We start from the raw sequence: 18492 nt of genomic DNA, 5'->3' as shown, positions 1-18492 counted from the left end.
GCAACCGTCCAAGGGATCCAGGGCCTCATAAAGGCTGCTCCGGACTCAAAAAGGAAAAAGGCACCAAGAGGGAGGGAGCTAGGCGGGGGGTCGCACCGCCCAGCTCGGCGGCGGCCTGGCGCAGGGGGTCAGGAAGGTGGCAGGTCCCGGGCGCGGGATTCCGCCGCCCGCCCGCCCAGCTCCCGAGTGCCCGCCAGGGGGCGCTGGTAGCCGCGAAAGCGGGCGCGCGGAGGCGGGCAGGGCGCGGGGCCAGGGCGTCCCGGGGCGCCGCGGGTGTGGTCCTGGGTGTGCGTCCGCCCCACCGCGAACCCTCCGGGCGGGAGCGCGCGCGCGCACGTGGAGGTCCTGCGGGCGGCACCCTCTTTTCCCCGCCTGGAGCCCGTGGGCTCGGGAGTGACGTGTCAGGAGTTGTGGATGCCGGTCGATGGGTGGACGCTGGCGGACAGGGCGGGGGTAGGTTGCGCCCAACCCCGCGCCCCAGGGCTCGGTTCCCAGGCCCCACGGCAGGCGGTGGGAGGGAGGGTTGTCCCGGAGGGAGGGCCCCAGTGCAACTTTTCTTCGGAAAATATGTCGTTCTGGCCCCCAGCCCAGGCTGAGTCAATAGGCACTGAGTCATGGCCTCCACCCCAGCCCCTGAAAGCTTGGAGAGGAGCCCCCACCCTCAAGCCCTACCCCGGGCTCTCCTTCCCTGGGGGTCGGGAGCAGAGCGATCCCCCCCCCACACACACACACACACAGGCCGACCCAAGACAGCCTGACTCCCACGTGGAGAAAAGCCTTGGCTTTATTCGCTCTGTGGGGTTACGTTCACAGGCCCCTCCCAACCCGGGGGGTGGGGGGGTGAGCGTGGGAATCCCATCCAGCGCCCTATTTTCCTCTTCCCCGTCTTTTCCATGGGGTTCCCACCAAGATCAAGCACTAATGTGGGGTGATGGCAGGAAAGGGGGTACAAGTTCCCTGTAGGAAAGAGGAGGGGGCTGTAGCACCAAGAGCCTGTACCCCCACGACACCCCTGAAAGGGGACTAAAATAAAGCTCTGGGGTCTTTTATACCTCCATATGGACTGATGGGCTGCGAGGCTGGGCCCCGGCAGTCTCAAATTATGACCACCAGCTGTGGGGGAGGTAGGGGCCAGGCCGGGCTTTCAACCCCAGGCAGGAGGGTGGAGGACAGAAATACCCCCGAGTGGGGGAAGTCTGGTAGGAGCAAAAATCGGAGGGGCTTTTCCACCCCCTAAAGATCCTCGTTAAAGCAGGCTGTGACCAGAGCTGGAGGGAGGGGCAAAGAGGGGTCCATCTGAGGAAGTGGGAGGTTGTGTCTCCCCACGCAGGGCCCCCAGTGGCCCCAAGGCCTGAGCATATGATGGGGTGGGAGGGGCCCTTGCCTGGGTGGGCAAGAGGAAGTAGAGTAGGGGGCCTGTTAGTCATTTCAACCAAGTGGCTGCTCATTCACCAGGAGCGGTGAGGGGTCCTACCTGGAATACAGGGTGGGAGTGACTGGTCAGGGCTGGGTGTGTGTGTGTGTGTGTGTGTGTGTGAGTGACAGGTAGCTGCTCTCTCCCAAGAACCTCAGCTCCATGAGGAGCTGTGCCTGCTCTGTTCTCCTCTGGAATGCCCAGTGCCTAGAACGAGCCCCCAGCACTGAATGTAGTAGGTGCTCAATAAATACTTGAATGATTGGTGAATGGATGGATGTGTGTGTGTGTGTTAGTGTCAGTGTGATGTGCCTAAATGGATGGGCGGGCAGAGGTGTGAAGGGTGAGCAGAGAAGTCTTGCCCCTCCCCTGATCCCCTCTGTCTGGCAGTGGGGGTGGAGAGACCCCCGGCCATCCAGCGGGGAAGGAGGGCAGGCAGGGTGCACGTGGGCCAGGGATGTGCGCGCAGCTGACCGAAGCTGGGGAGCCACAGCAGGGCGAGTGGGCGCGACGGCCGGCGGGCAGCGCTGGCTCACTCCGCGGAGCCCTTGTGGCGCCGCTTGGAGGGCGGCACGAGGCGGCGGGGCAGGTTGGTGGGCAGCCCGTGGCCCTCGAGCTTGGCCTCGATGAGATGGCTGGCCAGGGCGAACTCCTCGTCGTCCAGCATGCCGTCCCGGTCGACGTCGCTGAGCTTCCAGATGCGCCCCAGCACCGAGTTGGGGAGCTTGGTGCCCACCATCCAGGTCTTGGCCTTGGTGCCGCTCAGCTTGCCGTCGGCTGGTGCCAGGTTGTAGAAGATCTCGTCGTATTTGGACTTGTCCTTGGTCACCACCCACTCAGTCTCGTCATCCGAGCCCTCCTCGCCGTCCTCCAGGGCCTCGTCGGGCCCACGCTCCACGAAGGGGCCCATGTGGGTGCCGTCAAAAGCGCCACCCTGCACGCCCACCTCCGTGCTCTCCAGCTCCTCCTGCCGCAGCAGGGGCATCAACTTGGCGATGTCATGCGTCAGCATCTCGTCCAGAACTTCCAGCAGCTTCGGCTTCAGCGAGTGGAACTTGGTGAAGTCGTGAGCCATCAGCAGCTCCTGTGGGGTGGGGAAGAGGGCACCAAGAAGTCAGGGGGCACCACCCCCAAGGCCCCCAGCCCCCTGGTGGCACTGGGTGGCGGCAGCTCTTTCTCAAGAGGAAAGTCGTGTTTGAATATCTGCTTGTCACCCACCACTCAGCAGGGACTTGGGCGACAGGGTCCCACCGCCCCCCTCCCCATGCCGGGTGCGCCCCAGAATCACTGGGCAGCAGAGAGCTCGGGGACCTCCGATGACTCAGACCAGCAGCTGTTTGCCAGCTTGGTCGAGGAGGATTTCAACGTTTCGACATCAGCTCCAGCTTTACCAGAGCCCTGGAGAATCGGCCCGGCCAGGCCAGCGTCCCCAAGGCGCTGCAAGTTAAGAAAATTCAATCCCTGTTACTCCGTGAGCTCTGTTACCCCACAACACAGCAGGGGCTGGGGCGCTGGCTGCCAGATGGGGAGGTTAGCTTTGGGGTGGACAGGCTGTTAGGGGATCCTGGACCCCACCCCCCACCCCGGTAAGCCATCTTGTTTCTCTAGAGCAGCTGAGGGGCGGGGTTTGTGGTCACAGGGCTTCTCAGTCTGCAGCTCTCCTCTCTGTCACCTACCCCCGCCCCCGGGAGAGTGACAACAAAGGCTGACCCGTGTTATGGCACCACATTAATTTCCAAAGCCAAGGCAGAGAGACCCACTGACTGTGACCATAAAGACATGTGGGTGTGAGCCCTGGCTGGTGTGGCTCAGTGGAGTAAGCGCCCCCCTGTGAACCGGAAGGTCGCTGGTTCGATTCCCAGTCAGGGCACATGCCTGGGTTGCGGGCCAGGGCCCCCAGTGAGGGGCGTGGGAGAGGCAACTGATGGATATATCTTTTGCACTTGGATGTTTCTCTCCCTCTTTCTCCCTCCCTTCCCCTCTCTAAAAATAAACAAAATATTTACAAAAGGAAAAGAGATGGGGGTGTGAACAGTGAGACAGAGTGGGGACAGGACTCCAAGGCTAGGCTGCAGGGGTTCCGCCGAGCTCTGCCACTTACTCCCCTCACTTGCAGGGAGGGAAAGCCTCAATGATTTGTCTGGATAAAAATGCCAGTGTAGCCCTGGCTGGTGTAGCTCAGTGGATTGAGTGCGGGCCTGCGAACCACACAATCGCGGTTCGATTCCCAGTCAGGGCACATGCCTGGGTTGCAGGCCAGTACCCAGCAGGGGACGCATAAGAGGCAACCACACATTGATATTTCTCTCCCTCTCTCCTTCCCTTCCTCTCTAAAGATAAATAAATAAATAATTTTTAAAAATGCCAGTGTAACGGCTGCTAGTTATCTAGCCCAGTGGTTCTCAACCGTGGGTGATGGTGCCCCTTCCCTCCCAGGGGACAGTTGGCAAGGTCTAGAGACACTTTTTATTGCCTCTAAACAGGCCAGGAATACCCCTACCCATCACACAAGGACAAATTCTCTGGCCCCAAGTGTCTGTGGTGCTAAGGGCGAAGAGTCTTCATCCAGTGCGAACTCTGTGCCAGGCACAGTTCTGAGGGGTTGGCAAGCATTAGCCGACTCAGTACTTGCAGCAATGGGTAGAAACTGGCAGGATGCCCATTTTCCAGTTGAAGAAACCGAGGCTCAGAAAACGAAGTGACTTAATGCAAGTTCGTGGTGCTACTAAGCGGCCAAGGCAACAATTCCGCCAAGGTAATTCCTCTGTCTGGGCTTGGAGACCCCTCAGGCCCGAAGGTCACAGGCTTTGCAGATCGGCCCTCAGGACAGGCTCAGCCTGGGCAGGGACGAGGCCCCGCCTCCATGCCTGAGCCTGGACTTCTATGTCCATGCTGATTTGGTCCCTCCTGCCCTGCCCACCTCCGGTCACTCTTCACTTACCCCATACCGCGGCACCCAGGCCCAACACTTTCCCCAGTGCTGGTCAGTCCTAGGCCTGTCCACACAAGGAGCCTCCCACTCGTCCCCCAAATCCATCTGTCCCTCCTCAGTAGGGAAATCCCCGAACATTATGTGGGTTCCAGGCCACCTAAGGAAAAGACTACACTTCCCAGCTTCCCTTGCAGTTGGCTGTGGCCACCTGACAAAGTACTGGCCAACCAAATGTCAGCACAAGTTACAAGTGCAACTGGAGTAGAACTGCCCTGTTCAATCCAGGAGCCATATGTGGTTATTTCAACTGACATGAGTTGGAATTAAATAAAACCTAAACTGTCAGTTCTAATGTGGCTAGTGGTTACCATATTGGCCAGCACAGCATAAAACACCTTCATCATCCTAGAAAGTCCTAGTGGACAGCACTGTTGTATAAAGAGATAGACCATCCCATCAGCTTCCCTTCTCCACTGCCTTCTTGCTGGCTGGAATGCAGACACAAGGGCTGGAGTTTCCACAGCCATTTTGTACCATGAGGGGTTCTTGGGCCAGGAGGCCAGGCATAGAAGGGAACTAAGAAAAGTTGGGTCCCTGACCCTGGGAAGCACCAAACCAGCCCTAAATCATCTTCCAGAACCCTTATAAAAGAGAGAAATACACTTCTATCTTAATTAAGCCACAGTTATTGGAGAGGGGGTTCCTTCCCTCCTTTATCCTAACTCACAAATCTCAAATGGATCCCACGGAACTATTTGCAGAAGGTGCTTTCCAGAACCTGCCGCCCATCCCTCTCGTTTTCCAGGCCCAACGCAGAGCCCACGGGAGCCCACCTTACCCGCACCCTTCCTCCCCGTCCCGGGAGGCCCCCCCCCACCTGCATCTTCTGGCAGTCGGGAAAGTCGCCGGGGGAGATGTGATGCTCCAGCTGAATCTTAGCGAAGATGACGGGCAGCTTGAGGATCAGCTGCTTCTTCTTGTTTTCCTTGCCGAACACGGAGGGCATCTCCTTCTTCAGGTAGCTGATGATGTAGGTATGAACCTGCGGGGAAAGAGAGCTCACCTGAGCCTGCCTCACGGCTCATTAAAACACAGGTTTCCGCCCTGCCTGGTGTCGCTCAGTGGATTGAGCGCCAGCCTGGGAACCAAAGGGTCACCAGTGTGATTCCCAGTCAGGGTACATGCCTGGGTTGCAGGCCAGGTCCCCAGTAGGGGGCGCACAAGATGCAACCACACATTGATGTTTCTCTCCCTCTCTCCCCCTCTCTCTAAAAATAAATAAATATTTTTTTAAAAAAGTTTGCTTAGTTGTAAATTCTAGTACGGCCAACACAGACAGATATAGTCAGGCAAATTCTGTGGGGTCACAGTAATTTTAAGACTGTAAGGAGGCCCTCAGACTGAAAAGTTTGGGAAGCAGTGCTGTACATGATTTGGCTCCTGCCGCCTCATCCAGCAGTATCTCCCACTAGTCACTGCTCCAGCTTCCTCCCCTGCCCTCCTGGGTTTACCAGATGCCAACTCCTTTCCCACCTCCGGGCCTTTGCACCTGCCGCTGGCTCCCTCAGCCTCCTGGGCAGAGGCCGCCTCCTCACACAGGCCATCCAATGGCAAGCAGGCGCCCCAGCGGCCACCGTCCAATTGTTTTCTAGCTTCACGGCTGTTCTGTTCACCACACTTATCGCCATTCATCATTGTTTTATTGATCTGTCGGTGTATGTATTCTGTCTCTTTCCATCAGAATGGGAGTTCCAGGAGGGCTGGGACCTTCATTGTTCCCTCTGCCCTCAGCCCCAGCACAATGTGCCCGGAAAACACTCAAGAAATATTTGTGGAATAAACTAATGCACCAGGGAACCTGTGAGCTAGTCTCATACGTACGTTATCAAAAAGCAAACAAGGAGGGCAGAGTAACGAGCGTACTATGTCCCATGTGAAGTAGAAAGCTAAATAATTCAAGGTGAACGGTTGCATAAAAACATTAGCCCTCGGGAAAAGCATGAGAAACCCCTTGCAGAGCTGCCTCTGGGGAAGAGGACCAGAGAGCCGGGGGTCAGGGGTGGGAAGGAGCCTGTCTGACCCGGCCTGAATGACCTGACGTGTTCAATTTAAAGCACTTGTGAAATGAATCATACGTCCAGAATGCTAAAAATTTGGGTGACCCTGGCTGGTTCTGAATCTCCCCCCCACACACACAACCACCTCCACCGCCCATCTCCTCCAGCAGCCCTGGCTCCTGGTTCAAATGTGTTCTCTCCTCGGGGCCGTTTGCATTTGCTGCCCCCTCTGCCTAGTTTGGTCTCCCCCACGTCGCCACTCAGCTCCCCCTTCCCCTTCTTCTCAGCTCCGATACCTCCCCCGGAGACCCTCCCTGACGTCCCTAAAATAACTTCTCACCAGTCTCTCTATCCTCTGCTTCATTTGTCTTCATAATCCTTGTCACGCACAATATCGTTCTATAGCTTATTTAATGTCCACTTCCCCATTACAACTGGCTCCCTGCTGTACCTCCAGGGTCTGGAACAGCCAGGGGCACGTAGCAGGCACTCCCTGACTGTTCAGTGAATGTCCCTGGGCCGCTCAGAGAGGCTCAGCATGAAGGTTAAGGGCATTTGGCTTCTGGAGAGGTGGACCCTCCCGAGACCTTGGCCTCAGCTATCCCAGCCCAGCAAAATTCCCTCCTGGCATCTCTGGCTTCAGCGAAAGGGCAGGGCCAGAGGGCTCATCCACACTTGACCTCGTGAAGGGAGGTGGCTACCAGGAGTCCAGAAAGGCCTTGTACCCCTGGGGAAGAGCATGTTTGATGGTGGGACCAAAACAGGCAGAATCGTACGCGGGGGGGAGGGGGCTGAGCAGGTGACATGTGACAGCGGCTTGGTCACAGTGCACCCTGCACCTGGAGCAGCACTGGGGAGCTATGGATGGATCTGCAGGAAGGACAACTGTTTGTAGGTGTCTGAAGGGCCAATCAGGGTAGGGGTGTGGCTGGGATGGTGGGTGTGGCCTGTGAGAGCAGGCCAATCGGGTGAGGGGGTGGAGCCTAAGGGCGGCTACTGGGGGGACCCAGAAGAGGGGAGGCGGGAGGGAGCTGATGGCTTTTCCAGAGAGGAAACAGGGGAAGGTGCCAGGAAGAGATAAGGTGGGAGGGAGGGGTGGGCCTGGGCTCGGGTCCCAGGCTCGGACTCCGGGGTTTGTCCGGGTTTCCGGAGCCACCTCCTGTCCGACGGGGGCACCAGGTGTCCCATCCGACCCTGCCCCTCGGCCCGGGACCCTGGGCTCCAGCTCCTGCGCTGTCTGCCTCCGTGAAGTGGCCTGGAGCCTTTGGGCGGGGGCTGGGGGGGAGAGCGAACCACGGGAGGAAAGACAGACAGAGGGATAGCTAGGTGGATACACAGATGATAGACAGACAGACAGGATGAGGGAGAGGAGAGAGAGGAAGAGAATAAGGCAGAGCAGGAGGAGAGGACAGAGGAAAAGAGAGGCAGAGAATGAATGAGAGATTGAGAGAGACCAGGCGAGACAGAGGGGGGAGAGAAAGGGAGAAAGAATGAAGGAAGGAGGGAGGAAGAAAAAAAGTTAGGGGAAGAGAGAAAGAAACGGAGAACGAGGTGGAAATAAGGGTTTGTACAGGGACAGGCAGACAGAAGAGGAGAAGGCAAGAAAGGTGGATTCTGAAGGCTCCGGTCCACACCGGCCGCTCCCTCCCAGGGAGGATTCCTGGGGTGGGGGCAGGGGCTCTGACTCACCCCTCTCAGGGCTCCTCAAACCAACACCTCCAGCTTCTCCACTCCCCACCCCCCCCCCCACAACCTTCTGGGCCTCCCTGCTCGCCCAGCTTCCTGCCCCACCTCCATCCTGGCAGGCTCCCCCATGAATGTTCCATCTGGCCTCCAAAATGGCTCTGGAAACAGTGCTCTCTGCCACCTCCCAGAGGCCCTGTCCCCATCCAGGCTCCACCTTGTTCCTCGGAGCCCAGCCTCCCCCTGGTCTGTGCCCTGGTCTCACCACCCTTGCCAGAAGGCAGCTGGAGTCTGACGCTGTCCCCCCCCCTTGCTCTGAACCCTGCCATGGCTCCCCAGTGCTCTTGGGACAAAGCGCACGTCCCTGGCCACAGCCCTAGGTGCTCGACTCCCACCCACCTCCCCAGCTTCAGACTCAGTTACTGGTATGGCCTGCACTGGATCCACCTGACATTCTCCCTCTTCCTTGAACTTGCCCTGTTCTCAGCTGCAGTCCGTGTGCTTGCTGCTCCCACTGTCTAGAATCCCTTCTCCTCCTTGTCCTCCTCATGCTCCAGTCTGCAGCTCAGGTGCCCTTTCCTCCAAGCAGCCCTCTCTGATTGCCCCTGGGCTTCCCCAGTCCCAGCCCTGACCATGCTGGCCTTCGTTGTCTGTGGCCCAGGGCCAGGCCCAGAAGAGACTTAGTTCACTGTGAGTGCTTGTTCAATGTCATTTGTTCAGTAAACATTTACTGAGCACCAACTCTGTTCCGGGGGCTTGGGATACAGCAGGGAACAAATTCAAAGGAAGAAAGAGCCCTGCTTCTGTAGAGCTGAAATGCAAGTGGAGGACAGGCATCTGGTAACACTGAACCCCAATGAATGAACATAACATAGGACCAGTTAGTAATGACTACTATGAAGAAACCTGCAAATGGTGGTCCTGGCTAGTGTGGCTCAGTGGATTAGGCACAGGCCTGCAAGCCAAAAAGTTGCTGGTTCGATTCCCAGTCAGGGCACGTGCCTGGGTTGGGGATGTGCAAGAGACAACAGGTCAATGTATCTCTTGCATGTGATGTTTCTCTCCCTTCCTTTCTCCTTCCCTTCCCTCTCTCTAAATAAACATATAAATAAAAATAATAAAGCGGGGTTTGTAGGGGGAGGGCAGAGTTATTTTCATATAAAGGGAGGCCAGGCAGGGAAGACTTCCTGAGAGGTGACACTTGAGTAAAGACAAGATGGAGGTGACAAATGAGCCAGGGGGACAGCCAGGTGGGAGAGGGGTGGGGAGGGGGAGGTCTCCAGGGAGAGGAACCAGCAAGTGCAAAGGCCCTGAGGTAGGACTGAGGAGGCCAATGTGAAGTACAGTGAACGATAGGAAGAGGGTGGAAGATGAGGACAGAGAGGGTTGGGGGTGGGGATGGAGGGTGGAAGGGGGCGGCTGTGGACCACAGGGAGGGCCTGGCTTTTGCTGAGCAACACAGGAGTCCTGGGTGGGACATGGTACGATTTGGTTGTAGGTGACACAGGAAGGAATAATAGAAGAGAGATGAGACAGGGAGACATGGAAAGGGGCAGAGACCTGAAGGCAATGGGAGAGGAACAAGTCTCTCCGGGCAGTTGGGCTTCCCTGGGTCCTCAGTGCACCAGAATGGCCCAGCCTCTTAGATTAGACAATGAACCCATCAGAGAGTTGGGTGGTACCCCCGTGACTAGCAGCCAAGTAGAGGAGGGTCGGAGGAAAGGCTAGGGATGCGCTCACTCCCGCCACCGGCGGGCGCGCCCAGGACGGCTCACCCGCACCAGCCGGGCCCTCTTCACCAGGTCGTTGAGCTTGCGCAGGGCGGCGTGGCGCGGCAGGCCCTGGATGTCTCGGAAGAGGTCCTGCTCCTCCAGCTCGAAGAGGCGCCGGTTGTCGGGCACCAGGAGCGGCTGGGACCAGAAGGAGCCGATGTAGACGCGCAGCACCTCGGGCGTGCCCACCACCTTGCCCAGCGCCCACATGAGCGCCCCGTAGACGCGCATCAGCTGCTGCGTCTCCACCATGTCGGCTTTGTTGAGCACCACGCGGATCTTATCCTCGTGGCCGCGCAGGGCGCCGATGGCCTCGGAGAACTCGTCGGAGATCTCCAGCTTGTGCGCGTCGAACAGCAGGATGATGAGGTCCACGCGCTCGGCGAACCAGCGCAGCACCGCGGGGAAGTCGTAGCCTGCGGGAGGGGACGGAGATCAGGCCCCACCCTCCAGCCGCGCGGAGGCACCGGCTCCTTTGGGTCGATGTCGGGCTGACCAGATGTCCAGGCTGTGAACTACCAAAATCCTTGTCTTTGTGATATAACCCAGGTCCCCAGAGTGTCCCACTGCTCTGGCCCTGCAGGTCCCCAGAATTCCCCCTCACTCTGGCCCCAGTCCCTCAAGCCATCTAGCTACAGGGGGCGATCACCCCCATTCATTCATGCATGCACGCATGCATTCAGCAGATATTAGTGGTGTGCATTGGCCCCGATGTACAAGTTGCTAACACATGAAATGTTTCCTAACGACTGTGTTTCTGTGGAATCCCTCCCCAGCCCCCCCCCCCGCAAGTACCTCCATCACCCTGGCGCCCCCCAGACCTGCCGATCTCCCCACCATTCAGCAACTAGAGTTCATGTTGGCCACCTGGCTATGCTCTTGCTATAGCAGATGTTAAATGTTTTTTGTATTTTTAAAAAAGATTTTATTTGTTTAGTTTTAGAGAGAAGGGAGGAAGGAAGAAAGAAAGGGGGAGAAACATTAATGTGTGGTTGCTTCTTGAGCACCCCCTACTGGGGACCTGGCCTGCAACCCAGGCATGAGCCTTGACTGGGAATCAAACCCACGACCCTTTGGTTCGAAGGCCAGCACTGAATCCACTGAACCGCACCAGCCATGGCTAAATATTTTTTAATTAATTTAACACTATTTACTGAGAGTCTTGGTGTGTGCCAGGTCCTGATACCACACAGGACACACAGACGAGGACCTTGCCTTTGAGGAGTACCCATCCCAACAATGGGTTCATTCTTTCCTTCCTTTCACCACTCATTTCCCCACTCACTCACTTATTCACAATGGCCACTCCCCAGCTTTGATCAGGAGCAGAAGACCTGGTTTGAACCCCAGCTTTGCCCCCATCAGCTGTGTGGCCTTAAGCAAGTAGGAAACCTGTCTGAGCCTCTCCTCCTCTGTAAAGTGGAGCTCATACTAAAACAGATCTCATAGGGCTGTTGTGAAGATTAAAAGAATAACAATGAGCCCTGGCTGGTGTGGCTCAGTGGATTGAGCACCGGCCTGCAAACCAAGGGGTCGCTGGTTCAATTCCCAGTCAGGGCACATGCCTGGGTTATGGGCCAGATCCCTGGTGGGGGGGGGGGCGGTGCATGAATAGCAACCAACTTGGTTGAAACAACCAAGAAACAACTGATGTTTCTCTCCCTCTCTTTCTCCCTCCCCCTCTCTCTAAACGTAAAGAAATAAAATCTTAATTAAAAAAAACAAATCAAATCTTTAAAAATAAAAGAATATGAATGAGCTAATAATGTATATAAAGAGCTTAAAACAGTACTTGACACTGAACTGCTACACTTAAAACGGGTGAGTCAGGCTTGTAAGTTGGAGCCCAATAAAACTGTTAAAGGAACAAAGCCCAGTACCGAACGCATGGCAAGTGCTCCGTGGTGTTTAGTCACGGTGCGTGTTACACTGTGTGTGTGCGTGTGTGTGCGTATGCGAGGGTGGGAGGGGGCATCAGGAACTGTCCCCAGAGCTGCCTGCTCTGTGCTGGGGCACAGCTTGCTCAGTCAGCCCGGTCCTGTCCCTACTGGGCTCACAGTCCACCGGGGACACAGACCTGTCCCCAGAGTGGCCAGGCCGGATGGGGAAGCCCAGGGAGCTGCGGGAGCCCAGAGTGGATGCCTGACCCAGCCTGGAGGATCAGGGAGGGCTTTGGGAGGAGGGAGGTGGGACCTCAGAGCAGAGGGGGCAGGAAGGAGGATGAGCCAGAGCTGACTCACCTGACATCACTTCACGTTTTTCCTGATTCCTCACAAAACAACCCCAGGAAGACAGACATCTCTATAATGCCCATTTTCCAGATGAGGACACTGAGGCACAGAGACATTAAGGGATTTCCTCAAGACACACTGGCAGGAGGCCACAGAGTGGGGGCCCCCACGGGCCACCCCGCTCAGCTGGGGAGCTGCTGCTGAGCCCACCCTGCCAAGTAGGAATCTCACTCCTGGTGGCTGCTGGGGACTGGATGGGATGGGTGGGGGACATTGTTTGGGGGGAGGAAGGGGCGGGTCGCCAGAGGGACGGCCGCCGGGGCCCCTCCCTCCCCAGCGTCTGCACAAACACACACACCAGCCCGGATTTGGAAAGTATGCCTCACATAGGAGGGAAGGAGGAGGGAGGAAGACTGAGTCAGAGTGGGAACAGGGGACGTGGCAAAGAGGAGCCAGGCGCATGCACACTCACACTGGGAAAAGTCATGGCCCTTCCACAGCACCTACTGTGTGCCACAGACCGTTTTCAGTGCTCTGCACATTCTGACACTTAATGTTAACCCTCGGTGCAACCTGTGGGGCTGATACCATTATTAGTCCCATTTCACAGATGAGGAAACTGAGGCACGGAGACGTTAAGTATCTCGCCCAAGGTCCCACCATTATTTACAAATAGCAGAGCCCAGGTTGGGCCGCACCAGGGGCCTCCCTAGTGCTACGGTCGCACACAGGCATGCTCACAGATAGGACACACAGCAGCAGCCACACACCCCACCAATGCTCACGCGGGTGTGCACACACCCAGCACACGCGTGTTCACACGCAGCAAGCTGCAGACCCCCAGACACACTCTTGCACAGTCTAGGGCCTACGCGGGTACTGGGGGTCAAGCAATCGCAAAGACACGGTGAGACTCACACAAAGGAGTAGCATGCACACCAGCCTGTGCACACACTCGCTTGCACACGCACGCACACAACGGTACAGAGATACCATCACACGCATAGTGACACACAGTCCCTTGAGCGCCCCGCAGTTCTTCAGAGGCACACGAAGTCACCGTCAGCCAGACACAGGCGCTACTCCCAGACAGACAGACAGACAGGCAGGCAGGCTTTCCTCCTCTTCCTCTACCCTCACAGCCACGGAGCAGGAGACCCCGTTCTCTACTCCGCCCCCGCCCCACTGCCTTTGGGCTCCCCACCCAGCACCCCTGCATTGGCTGGAGACCCCACTCCGTTCCACTCTCCCAGGAATCCCCACCCCCCCTCCCGCCTCCCCCTCGGGGCTGGCAAGGCGCCCACCCAATCGCTTCTGCAGCTGCCCCTGCCTTTCTCCCGGGGGACGCGTGCGGCTGGGCCGCAGCCAGGGACACAGTAACCCTCCGCGCCCTCGCCCTGCCCCGCGGCCCACCCTCCCGCCCCCTCTGGCCCGCACTGCAGCCTCCTTTACCCCAGTTCCGGGCCTCCGGAGCGCGGGGAGGAGAGACACACACTAGGCTAGGGGTGCGGGGCGCAGATGCTGAGCGGTGCTGGGCAGCGGTGGGGGCCGGGCCCTGCAGGCCCCGCTGGAATTCGCCTCCCCCCGCTCCCCCTGCACAGCTGTTTANGCTACTCCCAGACAGACAGACAGACAGGCAGGCAGGCTTTCCTCCTCTTCCTCTACCCTCACAGCCACGGAGCAGGAGACCCCGTTCTCTACTCCGCCCCCGCCCCACTGCCTTTGGGCTCCCCACCCAGCACCCCTGCATTGGCTGGAGACCCCACTCCGTTCCACTCTCCCAGGAATCCCCACCCCCCCTCCCGCCTCCCCCGCGGGGCTGGCAAGGCGCCCACCCAATCGCTTCTGCAGCTGCCCCTGCCTTTCTCCCGGGGGACGCGTGTCGCTGGGCCGCAGCCAGGGACACAGTAACCCTCTGCGCCCTCGCCCTGCCCCGCGGCCCACCCTCCCGCCCCCTCTGGCCCGCACTGCAGCCTCCTTTACCCCAGTTCCGGGCCTCCGGAGCGCGGGGAGGAGAGACACACACTAGGCTAGGGGTGCGGGGCTCAGATGCTGAGCGGCGCTGGGCAGCGGTGGGGGCCGGGCCCTGCAGGCCCCGCTGGAATTCGCCTCCCCCCCCCCCCCCCGCGCTCCCCCTGCACAGCTGTTTATAAATTCCAGCCTCGGCCTTGGCCCCCGCCCAGAGTCCCCCTCCCTGCCCCTTCTCAGCCCCATCTGTGGCCCAGACCCAGCCAGGGGCGCCCAGCGCCCGGGGCCTCCCCACTGGGCGCTGCCCTCTGGGCCTCTCGTCTCCCTGACGGTGTGTGTCTCTCTCTCCTTGTCTCTCTTTTCCACTTCTCCCTCTCGTCCTCCCGCCCGCCCGCCCGGACCTGCAGCTGCAGCCTGTTCACACTTGTTCACCCACCCGCTTCCCCCACCGGCAACGGGCGCCAGCACCAGGAATCACAGCCTCCCTTCCACCAGTTAGTTCCCTTCCTTTCGCAGCCAGCTCCAGGCCAGCTGACACCGGGGCAAGTCCTGGCGGAGACCCGGGCCCTCCTCCCTCGCACCCGGGCGCCCAGCCTCACTCACCGCGGCTCACTCTCTGTTTGGCCCCCGACAGGATGCCCGGGGTGTCGATGATACTGATGCTCTCCAGGACCTGATTGGGGAGGTGGGCGCACATGAACCTGGGGTAGAAGGAAGGGCAGGGGTCAGTAGGTGCAGGGAGAGACAGGGGGACAGGACGCATCAGAGAGAGAGCCATTCAGGTTCAGGGAAGAAAAGACTTAAAGAGAAAAGGAAAACCAGCACAGAGAGAAATAACTATTAAAAAGTTGGAGCCCTGGCTGGTGTAGCTCCGTGGATTGAGCAGGGGCCTGTGAAGCATGGGGTCGCTGGTTCGATTCCCAGTCAGGGCACATGCCTGGGTTGCAGGCCAGGTCCCCAGGAGGGGACACATGAGAGGCAACCACACATTGATGTTTCTCTCCCATTTTCTCCTTCCCTTCCCCTCTCTCTAAAAATAAATAAATATATATTTTTTAAAGTTTGAGCTGTGCCCTTACTGGTGGGGTTCAGTTGGTTGGACGTCGTCCCGCAAAGCAGAGGGTTGCTGGTTCGATTCCTGGTCAGGCCACATGCTTGGGTTGCAGGTTTTGTCTGCGCCCCCCCCATCAGGGTGCATTGGAGAGGCAACCAATCAGTGTTTCCCTAATCACATCGATGTGAAATCTCCCTCTCTTTCTCCCTCCCTTCCCCTCTCTCTCAAAATAAATAAATAAAATATCTTCTTAAAAATGAGAGTTGAGGTTTACTAAAGGCTTCCTTTGTGCCAGGGGATGTGCTCAGCACTTTGGTGCGTTGTAATTTCCTTAGTCCTCAGAACGACCCTGCGGAATGGGGACTGCGGTTCCCCCCATTTCCCAGATGAGGACGGGGAGGCACAGAGAGGTCAAGTCATTTGCCCAAAGCAGCCCAGCTAGGCCGGGGTGCGACCCCAGCAGGCCGGCTGTCCTGGCCGAGCAGCTGCCCTAGGGAAGGCAGAAGAGCAGGTGGGGAGAGGGGACTTGGGGCCAAGAAACAGAGAAGCCCAGGCAGGGAAGGGGCAGAGGTGGGGACGAGGGACAGGAAGAGGCCCCCTGCCCTCGGCTGCACGCCTACCTGTTGAGGAAGGTGTTGCCGAAGGGGTTGAGTTTTCGGAAGGGCTTCTCGGGGTCCACGACGAGGGCGTTGCCTGGCACGATGCCCTCGGTTTCGCCGTGCATGACGGCCACGAAGCAGTCGGTGGTGGGCTCGGGCCCCACACGGGAGCCCGGCACCTCCTGTTCCAGCAGGTACTGGATGAAGCTGGTCTTGCCCGTGCTGTACTGGCCGGCCACCAGCACCATGGGCTTGCCGTCGAAGTCGGCGTCCTCCAGGGCAGGCGAGTGGAAGTCTCCGAAGCGGTAATGCTCCTCCAAGGGCAGCAGCTTGGTGCGGTACAGCTCCTTGAGGGACGAGGTCACGGTGCGGATGGCCTCAGGCTGCTGGCCCCGCGCCCCGCTACGCTTCATCCAGCTGAACATGGCGGCTGCGCGCTACCCGCTGGGCTCGCCGGCTGCCGGGGATGCGCAGAGGCAGAGCTACCTGTGGGAGAGGCAGAGAGTGTGCATGGGGGGCTGCCTGGTGGAGGAGGAGGAGAAGGAAGGGAGCTGCAAGGTGGACCAGGAAGAGGAGGAGCAGCGGACACCACTGATGATGGATGGCAGGAGGCGACCCCGAAGGAGGAAGAGAGATTACGCGAGAACAACTGAAGAAGGAGGATTGGTGGTGGAAGACCAAGGGGCAAAGGGAAGGAGGCGCAAGCTGCTGAGAAGCCATCCGTCCCTTCACCCCTTCATTCTTTTCTCCCTCCCCTCTCCCCTTCCATCATTTCACTCACTGTCCCTGAAATCACTCCTTGTGACACTCCAGGAGCTGTGGACCCAGAAACAGGCCAGAGAGCAGCTCCCACCCACTCAGAGCCCCCAGTGTAGGGGTGGGAATCTGGGCACCCAGCAGCCAGTGATGCCTGGGAAACGCCAGGCAGTGGACTCTCGGGCACCAGGAGGGGCCACGATAAACTGGCCGCAGGGTCGGCAAACTCTGGCTGGGCTGACTTTTGAGCTGATCCCTGCAGAGGCGGGTGTGACAAGGGCATTTATTTAGGCAGAGAGGATGGTGTGTGGAAAGGCCTGGAGCTGTGAAATGTACGGATGGGGTGGCTGGGCACAAGGGCACCAGGAAGAGGGGTGGGAAATAAACCTGAGAAACCGCCCAGGTGCACCCAGGTGCGCCCAGGTCACCAGGGCCCTGGGGCACTTACAAGAATAACATGCATGATCACTGAATGCCAGGCACCGCTCTATTTAATCTTCACAACAGCCTTGTACGGTAGGGCTGTTATTATCCTCACTTTTCTGACCAGGAAACAGAAGCACAGCAATACCTGGCCCAACAGGCTAGCAAGTGCTCCACCTGGGACTCCAGGCAGCCTGGCCCCCCAGCCTGCACTCCTCTCATAGGTGTAAGGAGTTACAGAGAGAAAGAATGACCAGCCCAGCAGCGATGAGCACCCCCAGCGCCCAGGCTGTGTTCTCATGCCCTTCCCAGCCTTTCACTTTCTGTAGGATCTGTAGTGATGTCCCCCCTTTCATTCCTGCTGCCAGTCATTTGTGTCTTTGCTTTTGTTTGTTTGTTTGTTTTTTTCCTCATTGGTCTAAGTCGATGCCTGTAATCCTACTGGTCTGTTCACAGGACCGGCTTTTGCTCCTATCTCTAAACACCATTTTTCCAGTAGAAGAAACTGGGACTCCTTAAAAAAGTGGCTGACTCTGGGGCTGCCACACAGAAAGAAATGAGCCCAGACCAGAGGGAGGGAAGAGTGGGGGGACACAGGACCCTGCCTGAAGGGGCCTCACTGGCCAAAGGTCAGACAATTTGAGCATCAGAAATACCTGCAAGTGAAGTACGTTAAAACCCCATAAAGTCATAATGATTTTCAAAAAAGCGGAGGGCGGGTGAGTCTGGGAAGAAGAGGGAAAGCAGAGGCAGGAGCTGGGAGCTGGGATGTCGGCAGAGGAGAGGGGCCTGGGTAGCGTCCTGAGGGGGGAGGGGTCTGGGGGTCGTGCTGGAAGGACGCTTGGGGCGTCTGGCCCGAGATGGGGCTGGTGAGGTGGGACAGGAACTCCTGGGTGGGAGGGCGGTGCAGAGAGACCCCGAGGAGGGGATCTCCCCTAGCTGAGTGGACTGGGGAGGAGGCGAAGTTGAGAGCGACTGCAGGAGGCTGGTCGGGGGAGTGGAGGGGCCTGGGCAAGACTGGGAAGGACGCAGAGAGGGGGGACACTGTTACAGTCTGGAAGCGGCTGAGGGAGGGGAAGAGCCAGGTTCAGGAGGGACTGGGGACTGGGGGAGGCCAGTTAAACTGGGCGGAGTGAGGACTGAGGGTCTTGGGCCAGCAGGGCACTAACTGGGTGCCAGGGCTGGCTCCAGGGCTCTGTGGGCGGGGGCTGGGTCGCGACCGCCGCGGTCGGGGGGCCACTCACCGATGGGGCGCGCCGGCGGCTGGACAGGGCGGGCGGGCTGGGCAGGGGTCCCGCGGGGATCAGAGGCGCCCGCGGAGCGGCCTGTGCTCGTGGTCCAGTCCGGAGCCGTCTGAGCCGGGTGGGGCCTGCAGCCAGGAGGAGGGCAGGGTGGGGCGGAGTAGGGGGGGCGGGACGAGGCGCCCCCCCCCAAACCGGGCGCCCGGCCTCTGGCGCCCCCTGGTGGGCAGCGGGAGGGCGCCTTCGCGAAGAGGATGAGATTCTACCTTAACAAGGGAATGAAAAGAACAGTAACCGCAGCACGGATAATGGTAATGAAAGACTTCAGTGAGTTCAGAAGACTCCTCCGTCCACAACTCTCC

At 58.7% G+C, this 18492-nt stretch overlaps 1 protein-coding gene across 2 annotated transcripts; it reads right to left on the bottom strand.

Moving 5' to 3' along the window:
• Positions 1 to 766: 766 nt before the first annotated feature.
• Positions 767 to 18235, bottom strand: EHD2 (EH domain containing 2). 2 transcript variants are annotated; one of them, XM_037059612.1, is made up of 7 exons: positions 18134 to 18235; positions 15732 to 16196; positions 14661 to 14758; positions 9868 to 10274; positions 6991 to 6996; positions 5224 to 5388; positions 767 to 2498 (listed from the first exon to the last, which is right to left on the bottom strand). In XM_037059612.1, the coding sequence occupies exons 2-7, from the start codon at positions 16133 to 16135 to the stop codon at positions 1947 to 1949; spliced, it is 1632 nt and encodes a 543-aa protein (XP_036915507.1). In that variant the 5' UTR covers positions 16136 to 16196; positions 18134 to 18235; the 3' UTR covers positions 767 to 1946. The 2 variants fall into 2 exon arrangements, with proteins under 2 accessions (XP_036915507.1, XP_036915496.1); XM_037059601.1 differs by lacking the exon at positions 6991 to 6996 and having other exon boundaries at positions 9862 to 10274.
• Between the last annotated feature and the right edge of the window lie 257 nt (positions 18236 to 18492).

The sequence above is a fragment of the Sturnira hondurensis genome, unplaced genomic scaffold, assembly GCF_014824575.4.
Source record: "Sturnira hondurensis isolate 20B ecotype Veracruz unplaced genomic scaffold, ASM1482457v3 Scaffold0001020, whole genome shotgun sequence".
Taxonomy (NCBI): Eukaryota; Metazoa; Chordata; class Mammalia; order Chiroptera; family Phyllostomidae; genus Sturnira; species Sturnira hondurensis.
The sequence above is the reverse complement of the archived record's forward strand: the minus strand, read 5'-3'. Positions and strand labels throughout refer to the sequence as shown.